Here is a 10,075-nt window from a genome sequence, read left to right as displayed (position 1 = left end):
ATTTTGACTCATAGCGACCCTAGAGGACAGAGTAGAACTGCCCCATAGGGTTCTTAAGGCTGTAATCTTTACGAAAGCAGACTGCCACATCTTTCTCCAGCAGAGCGGCTGGTGGGTTTGAACCTCAGCCACGTGCTTTAACCACTGCACCACCAGGGCTCCTTATTTATTTAGACTAAGCTTTATTATCTTTCAAAAAGATAAACCAACATCTGCCATACATAGAGATATATGAAAATATGAGGTTAAGTTTTTTTATGATGAAATAAAACATCAGTTACGTGACCATTCTAATCCCCAAGTTTAAAAAATTAAAGCACTGGCTCTTTAGTTATAACCTGTTCCTATTCCTCTGTTTTCTTACCGTCTGTGGGCGACTGAAGTGTAGTTTCTCACGAGCTTCCTGGGACAAAGATACATCCCTGAGAGTCAAATAATCTAAGTCTTTTGGGAGCTGGAGAGCTTCATCTCGCTGAACTTCCTCTATTTCCTGCTGCTGATGGAACAATGCTGATTCATAAGTGGCTGGTGAACAAAATTAAAATTATGTTATATAAACAATTTGTATTCACATAGTCTTTTCCAATTTACAAAGAGCTTTTACATACATTATCTCATTCAACAGTCATCTCAACACCATGAGATAGGTGCGGCAGGTGTTCCCTTTCATAGATGAGGAGACTGAGGCTAAGATAAAGAGAGGGAGTGTCTTGCATATTAATTACAACATTTTGCCTGGTAGTTTAATGAATGGCCTTTTCATTTCAAGTATCTGGAAAATTAAAAGAATTTGCTTTTCCTCTTGTGCAAATTTTGGTCAGAACATTTCTCTCAATAGACTGTGGGTTTGAATTTCGGGTCCTCAAAATAGGATATTTCTCCCAGAAAACTTTTATTTGAATTATGTCCGTATAAATCTATAATTTTTTTAAAGTGGGGATTTTTGGCTGACAACACATACCACTTATTTTTAGTTAAAGTTTTATTCAGAAGTGATGTTAGAAAGACAATTCAATTATTTTGTTAACTAAAGCATACTGTTTTTAGCAAAACAAATTTAAAAACCCTGTTTTAAAACTCAAATCGAGGTGGTCATTCTCTCCTGTTCGAAAATAGAAGTTGTCTCTAAGGTTTTGGTAGCATCTGCTTCCATTACTTGACTGGAAGCCAAGAAGTCCCAGCTCTGGGCCTGGATCCACCAAAGAATTACGACTCTCTGACAATGGGTACATCGTTATCCTTCTGGGCCTCAGCTTCTTTATCCAGAAGTTGCAAGGGCCAGCGTGGATGACTTCTAAGGATCTTTATGGCAACAAAGAATAGTTATGAAGTGTGCAAGCTTTGTAATCCAACAATCAAGGTTCAGATCCCAGCACTGTAACTCACTAATTGTGTGATCTTGGGCAAACTACCACTTATCTGTAAAATTAGGACAATAATGCTAATACCTACCCCGCATAGGGAAGTTCTAAGTATCAAATGAAATAATGCATCTAAAGGGCTCAGTACAACATCTGGCACATCTCAATAAATGCTAACTCTCAGTAATTGTTTTAAATACAGTTTTATGACTCATGAACAGACTGTTTAGAGTGTCAGAATATAAACGAGGAGGTAACATATACAATAAGGGTATATTTATTTAATCTCTCAAAATATATATAGCAAAATAAAGAGATGACAGAAGGAAGAATCTGACATTGATTTCTGCCCTCAAGCAGCTTGTTGTCTAGTGAGGGAATCCAAATAGTGATTTATATTATATTTTAACCTAGTGCAGTTTCTTTTAAGCCATAGTTATATACTAAAGTCTTTATATATGCCAGAGTCTTTAAAGAACAAGTCAAAACAGTAGCTACTCCATGGTCCAACAAGTCAGGGTTTCCTAGAAACAATTTAAAGATAATTGTTCTAGTTACTCTAATCTGAACCTAGTGATTTATTGAAAAAAGTAAAATTGCAGACAAAGTTTAAAATATATAATCACCTCTTCCAGGTGCTAACTGCTCTAAATGTTCAATAAAGAAAGTTTTACTCAATAGAGAAATAATAATGTTGAAATAAAAGGTCAATATTACTTCTTATATTTAAGTACACTACTAGCATGCAAAAGCTGGACAATGAATAAGGAAGACCGAAGGAGAATTGATGCCTTTCAATTGTGGTGTTGGCGAAGAATATTGAATATACCCTGGACTGCCAAAAGAACGAACAAATCTGTCTTGGAAGAAGTACAACCAGAAAGGTCCTTAGAAGCAAGGATGGCGAGACTACATCTTACATACTTTGGACATGTTGCCAGGAGGGATCAATCCCTGAGGAAGGACATCATGCTTGGTAAAGTACAGGTTCATCGTAAAAGAGGAAGACACTCAACGAGATGGACTGACACAGTGGTTACAACAACGGACTCAAGCATAACAACGACCGTCAGCATGACGCAGGACGAGGCGGTGTTTTGTTCTGTAGCATGTAGGGTCACTATGAGTCGGAACCAACTTGACGGCACCCAGCAACAACAACAACAACAACAACAACTAGCTAGTTGGTGGAAGAACGATTCTAGAGTTTCTGGTTTGTCTCCTTTCGTTGCCAGACTTTTGTAAACTTGAGTAGTGGGATGGCAAGTAGCACTTGGGTCTTCCTATTCAGCCCAAAGCATAGCAAGGTGATAGACCTCTGTGGAAATGACAAAAAGGGCCACTCCTAGAAGGAATGCAACATTCTCACCACCTTGGCCAGTACCTAAGGAGCTTAAAGTTGTTTCCTATTTGAATAGCACATCATCATCCAATTTCTCCTACCCTTATCCCCATATCATCTTGTCCACTGCCTTTTTCACCACATAATTTTCTACCCCAGGAGAAACATCTTCTGTCAAAATGCAGAAGCTCATATTATATATTGTATTTTTGTTTATGTTTGAAAATTTTCATAATGAAAACTGTTTAATGAGTCTTCATTTATGATGATGGGAAATTTGGCAACAATTATGGGTGGTGATTGAACAACATGATTAATGTAATTGATACACTAACTTGTACACCTGAAAAATGCTGAATTGGCAAATGTTATGTTATGTATATTTTACAACAATTAAAAAAATGCACTGCAGCCAAACACCTATAGCCACTTGATCTTTGACAAGGGTGCCGAGTCCATTCCATAGGGAAAAAATAATCTCTTCAACAAATGGTGCTGGGAAAACTGAATCCCCACATGCAAAAGAATAAAGTTGGACTCTCTAGCTCACACCATATACAAAAATTAACTCATAGTGGATCGACCTAAATGTAGGAACCAAAACCATCGAACTCTTAGAAGAAAACATAGGGGTTTGGCAATGGATTTGGTGATGGATTCTTAGCTATGACACCAAAAGCATGAGCAACAAAAGGAAAAATAGATAAATTGGACTTCATCAAAATTAAAAACATTTGTGCATCAAAGGACATTATCAAGAAAGCAAATAGACAATGTACAGAATGGGAGAAATATTTTGAAATCATTTATCTGGTAAGGGTTTAATATCCCGAATACATAAATAACTCCTAAAACTCAACTACAAAAAGACAAACAACCTAATTACAAAATGGGCAAAGGACTCGAACAGACATTTTTTCAAAGAAGAAATCCAGACAGCTAAAAAGCACATGAAAACATACTTGACACCATTAGTCATTAGGGAAATGCAAATCAAAACCATGAGATACCACTTCATACCCACTAGGATGACCACTATTTAAAAAAAAGGGGGGGGGCTAATAACAAATATTGGTGAGGATGTGGAGAAATTGGAACCCTCATGCACTGCTGGTGGGAATGTAAAATGGTGCAGCACTATGGAAAACAGTCTGGCAGCTCCACAAAAAATTAAACGTAACGTTACCATATGACCCAGAAATTCCACTCCTGGGTACATACTCAAAGACTTGAAAGCAATTATCAAACAGATACTTACTTGTACACCAGTGTTAATGTAATATTATTAACAACAGCAAAAAGGTGGAAACAACCCAAGTGTTCATCAACAGGTGAATGAATAAACAAAATGTGGCATATACACACCATAGACTATTATTCAGCCATAAAGAAAAATGAAGTTCTGATACATGCTATCACATAGATGAACTCTGAAAACATTGTGCTGAGTGAAATAAGTCAGACACAAAAGAACAAATATTGTATGGTCTTATCACTTATATGAAATATCTAGAATAGGCAAATGTATAGAGACCAAAGAAGAATAGAAGTTACCAGGGGTGGGGGAGGAAGGAATGGGGAGTTATTGCTTACCGGGTATTGAGTTTCTGTTTGGAGAGATGATGAAGTTTTGGAGACAATGGTATGGTTGGACAACATTGTACATGTCATAAATGTCAGTGAACTGTACACTTAAAAATGGTTAAAATGGAAAATTCTGTTACGTATATTTTACTACAAAAAGTTTTTTTTCAAAAAAGCAGTAAAACTACAAAAGACATCTGTGGTCAATCAACTGATCAAGAGTAGGAGAGCACACCATATGGGGGCAGACTCTAGATTTCTTTGTCTGGTACAAAATAAGTATTTGTCAAAAGCAGAGTATTACCATATACTGTCAAGCCAAAGATATTATTTTTCTCATTATGAGGACATTAGATGGGGAGAATGTAAAAAGGAAGTTCAAGGGAAAAACAAGTAATTTTTTTAAAAAAGGAGACCTTAATAGTAGCACTCCCCCCAGACTTGAAATGTGCATACGAATAACCTTAGGATTTTGTTAAAATGCAGATTCTCATTCAGTGGGCCTGGAGTGGGGCCTGAGAATCTAACAAACTCCCAGGTGGTGCAATGTTGCTAGTCTGGTGACCACACTTTGAGCCTAAGATTATGCTGGTCCTACAGTAATAATGGAAGCCTGGTGGCATACTAACCAGTTAAGAGCTCAGCTGTTAGACAAAAGGTCGGCAGTTCAGATCCACCAGCCGCCCCTTGGAACCCTATGGGGCAGTTCTACACTGTCCTATAGAGTCGCTATGAGTCAGAACCAACTCGACAGCACCTAACAACAACACAACAACAACATGGTAATAATGGCTCCTCTTGGCACACAGCTACTAATGGATCTGCTGTCCTTTTACAATTTGCACAAATGGAAAAAAGAACATATAGGCATCTAAGTAAGAAATTATTTTCTACCTTCTATTTTCAGTCTTTCAGCTAGCTCTCTACATTCAGTGTACTTCTTCAAGGGCTCTGGAACAGCTTTGGCTAATAACTCCATGTCAACTTCCTCATATTTCAAAACATCTAGAGCTCTGCAAACACAAAAAAGTTTCATTAACATAAGGGTCCATGTTATATAAAGCAGACTAAGAACAAGATTCCTTAGAGATAGTACCAAATCTCAGAATTAATAACATCAAAAGATAATAATTCTTTCTAAGCACAGTGAGCAAACACAGCAGTATCTGCAACTCAAGACCTCAATAAGATTTAGTGTATGATTCTCCCCAACTCCCTTCCCTTATCATTAGAAGTAAGTTGTTGGTAAAGGTGGCATGGATGGAATCCATTTGTACTCCCCTTCTTGTAAGGACAGATTATCCTCTGATAACAAGGGTTTGATCCCATTTCCTAAGAATAGGGAATGTGCTTTTCACACACAGGGTCCTGTGAACGACAGTCCTTTTGCATGCTGGGAACCAGCTGAAGGAGATCTCTTGCTTTCTTTTGCAGAACTCCCTAAGCAAGAATAAGAGGCCATTGTGAGCACGTTTTAAGTCTCTGCAATACTGATGAAATGATATGGGGGTTCGTATGTGTTCTTCCACTCTGATATTTTTTCGTAATTTGGTATAATCTCCATTTCAATTTTTACTGTTTGGAAACTTCTGACAGTTAATTTTTAGATCTGCTACCTGCTCTGGATGGGCAAAAGCCTCCTGGGCCAAAACAAGGGGAGAGGAGAGCAATATACGCAGCTAATAGACAATTATTAAAATTCCCAGGCAATTTATACGCATCAACAAGAGAATACGCCTGATGCAAGGATGGCGAGACTTCATCTCACGTAGTTTGGACATGTTATCAGGAGGGACCAGTCCCTGGAGAAGGACATCATGCTTGGCAAAGTAGAGGGTTAGCAAAAGAGAGAAGACTCTCGAGGGGATGGACTGATACAGTGGCTGCAACAATGGGCTCAAGCATAGCAAGAACTGTGAGAATGGCACAGGACTGGACAGTGTTTCAATTCTGTTGTACACAGGGTCACTGTGAGTCAGAAGCAACTTGATGACACCTAACAACAACATTAATGCTGACAGGTAGATGAGGTTGAGATTTGTGGTAATTTGACTCACTGGCACTCATCAGGACCAAATTAGTGAGAAACTCCAGGTGTGTTTAGTCTTTAAAAGTACTAAACCCGAAATCCACTGCCATTGAGTTAATTTGGACTCACAGTGACCCTACAGGACAGAGTACAACTGCCTCACAGGGTTTCCGAGGCTGTAAATCTTTATAGAAGCAGACTGCCACATCTCTCTCCCACAGAGCGGCTAGTGGGTTCTGGTGGGTTTGAACCACTGACCTTTTGGTTAGCAGCCGAGCGCTTTAACCACCGTACCACCTGGGCTCTCAGAAGTTCCAGTACTCCTTTATAGGAATCTCAGGTTCTTCCCTCCTGATATCACCAACCCCTACCCCTAACTGGATCCTTGATCCCAGACCCTCTCCTAAGGTGAAGCTAACTAGACCATTTGTTGCTCCATTAATCATTACTGATTTCATTTACATGTCGATTTGTTGTTTTATTATAATTTATTTAAAAGTCAGGGAAGCTAAGAGAGATGCCCAATGAGACTTTAGCTTGGTTGAGTTCCAACACTGCTCCTGGTTCACCTCATTCCTGTGGCCCCAAGATCAAAACACATTCTGTAGTTTCCTCCTCCTCATTTTGTTTGGTTCTCCACAAGGCATCACAGACCTCTACAGTTTCTCTCCATTTACTGCCTTAATTCATTTTATTCCTATTTAGTAATAATATCTTTCTCTCTTTTAATAGATTACTTTTTTGATCAATTCTGTCTGCCCAAAACCAACTAATTATCTAGTCAATAGAATGTCAGTACTACCCATCCAAGGCTCTCCCAAGTCTTCCCAGACCTCCCAGCCGACCTTCTTTACAGTGAGTCCTATTATCACAGTCAAGCATTATTATCCTCTGCAGATGCTTGACTCCTTACCTCTCCTCAGATGGCATGGTCTAGGAAAGTCCAAAAACTCTTTCACCATAAGTAACTGGTCAACTTTGTTGCACTCCAGTAGACTAATTAAGTCAACTAACTAAAGAGACCTCATCTGTAAGCAATAATGGCACCATATAATCCTAAACTCCAAATGGGAAATGGTTGTCTTTTCAGAAATTATAGAACATACTGGAACACATCTCCTAATGACTAGCAACCTCCCTCCCCTACGCCCCCAAAAAATCTTGGAATCTAGCAGGATGGTGACCTCAAAGCAAAGCCCTTGACAATTGAACTTACCTCTGAAGTTTTAAAATAATTTGTTTACTATGGACCCCAGACACCCTTTTAGCTCAGTGGTGAAGTTATCTCCGAGGTTCACTGTTCAGCCTGGGAGTGGACAGCCCCGTAAAACCAAATGAGACTAACAAGGTACAGTAGTCCAGTGACAAGGGCCAGAAGGCAGAAGGGGACAAGGAAGCTGGTGATAGGGAACCCAAGGTTGAGTAAGGATATTGTTGATGTGTTGTGAGATTGTTAACCGTTGTCATAGGGCAACATTTGTAGTAACTGTTAAATGAGAAACTATTTTGTTCTGTAAGCCTTCATCTTAGTGAGAATAACAGCACAATTGGAAGAGCGTAGTCAATGTCACTGAACTGTGCATGTAGAAATGTTTGAAATGGTGTATCTTTAGCTATGTGTATTTTCACCAAAAAAAAAAGGTTGAGAAGTTAGAGGGTTGACACGTTGTGGGGTTGTTAACCAATGTCATAAAACAATATGTGTACTACTGTTTCATGAGAAACTATTTGTTCTGTAAGCCTTCACCTGAAGTACATTAAAAATAATAATAATAATAATAATTTGTTTACAAGGTTTTGAGCTGTTTGCAGGTCTAAACTTCAAGACCTGCTTTAAATCAAGTCTAAGTCTCAGAGTACAGAACTCTGGCACAGAAAGGACAAGTTAGCACATTTTAGCAGAACCTGGGAGACAATTTCTGAGCTACCTAACACATCAATGAGTTTCCCTGTATTCCTGACAGGAAATGTGTATATGTGTGTGTAGATGTATTTATGTACGTCTTCTGTTAAAATTCAGAGTATGGTTCAATTTGTCAGTGCTTAGCACAGAGTGTGGCATGCAGTAAACGCAATAAATATATTTTGGCCAATTTTCTGTCTACTTCCTTCTGAAGGAAAAGCTATCTGAATCCAAAGGGAAAGCATTTGACCAAATTACTTTTTAACACATCACCTGATACAAAATGGCTGCACATGGGATTAGTTTGGGAGCACTAGAAAATCAATAGCCTCCTTTTCCATATTTTTATCCATCGATAACCACTTTAACTGTGTGAATATGATCACTTTACCTCTCCCATTGTGACCTTTAATACATGGTAGTCATGTTTAAATGTAAATTCTAATTATATAAATTTGAAATAGTCCAATATTTGAAAAAAACAAAATATAGTGTTATAAATTCTTTGTGCAAATTTTGAAATAATGTGAACTCTCTTCCTTTTAAACAAATAGCTGGAGAACTGAGTGAACTGTAAATTATGTTTACACTACTGCCATGTGTTGGTGCCACTTAGCTGGTAAACAAAAATATCCACCATCCTTATCTGTGAATCAGGCCCTCATTTCTGTGAATGAGATCCCCTGATTTGAATGACCAGCATGCTAGTTCTTTACTATAAAAATCTGTTTAACATCCTATAACAGTGGTGCTAATGTTCTGGGAAATCCCTGTAAAAATGAAAACTCAGGAAGAGAAGTTGGAAAAGATAAAACCATGATGAAACCAAACAAGGATATATGCCAGGCTGTTCACTAAGGAATTAACATTAGAGAAAATAAAAAGCAGCATTAAAATGGGTATACCTTAAGTTCACAAACACCATCACAAGGTTATGATGAGGGTTAAAAAAAAAAAAAAAGAAAAAAATACACTGGAGACACAGCTGCAAGATCAACGTTGCCATAATGTGCCTCTAAGCTACAATGATTTACACCCTCTGAGCTCCCCCTCCAACCCTAATTAGTTTACCTTTTTCAAATGGGAAAAATCATTGGCAAAATATGCAAATTTTGAATTATGCAATGTTCTTAAGAGTGTATCTCTTGAGGGAAATGGGAATGCTCTATATTAATGACCTTAGATTGAGAATCCATGAAACTGGAATGATGAAGACAAGGACCTAAAAAACGAAAATGCAGGAAGGGACTCTTCAAGTAAGTCCAAAGAATTTGCTTTGTTTTATCAGGGAGGTTTCCTTCCCATAGCTCATGGACAAGATGAGACCACTCTAATTGCTCCATGCCTGGAATAGAAGGCTGATCACTATGTTCCTTGGTACGGGCCCTCTAAATCTTAGGAAAGCCAGAAGAACTCAATGGGAGCCACAGAGAAATTATACTCCAAACTTTTTCTATGAAACTTACATTTAGGAGAAAAAAAAAAAGTGTTGTGATAAATTCCAACCATGAGTCTTAGATTTAGCTATTAGGGCAAAAAGCAAACATTGTGGAGCACAGTTAGTCTCAAAGAGGAACTGTGGAAGCAAAGATGTCCTCTAATGACCTGATGAGCCATTTTACCTTCCCTACCCTTCTATACTTTGTAGCTCCCAGAAGTCTCCCCAGGTGAGACTAGATCACACTTCCATAATCTAGCTCTTTGAGATAAACAAAGAATCTAATAAAAAACTTTTGGACACCAAAATATTTTAACCTCAGCATGTAGAAATTTTTGAAATGGTGTATCTTTGGCTATGTGTATTTTCACCCAAAAAAAAAAGGTTGAGAAGTTAGAGGGTTGACATGTTGTGGGGT

General features: G+C 38.2%; 1 protein-coding gene across 1 annotated transcript in view; it reads right to left on the bottom strand.

Annotated features, from left to right (window-relative positions):
- MTO1 (mitochondrial tRNA translation optimization 1) overlaps positions 1-10,075 on the bottom strand; it is a 35,258-nt gene that overhangs the window by 4,334 nt on the left and 20,849 nt on the right. The window contains exons 8-9 of the mRNA XM_023735933.1: positions 5,182-5,300; positions 365-525 (exon numbers count right to left, since the gene is read on the bottom strand). Of these exons, the coding sequence (XP_023591701.1) occupies positions 365-525; positions 5,182-5,300 (280 nt within the window). The remainder of the gene's footprint in view (positions 1-364; positions 526-5,181; positions 5,301-10,075) is intronic.

This window comes from Trichechus manatus, unplaced genomic scaffold (genome assembly GCF_000243295.1).
Source record: "Trichechus manatus latirostris isolate Lorelei unplaced genomic scaffold, TriManLat1.0 scaffold00083, whole genome shotgun sequence".
In the NCBI taxonomy this organism is placed as follows: domain Eukaryota; kingdom Metazoa; phylum Chordata; class Mammalia; order Sirenia; family Trichechidae; genus Trichechus; species Trichechus manatus.
This window is presented reverse-complemented; position numbering and strand designations above follow the sequence as displayed.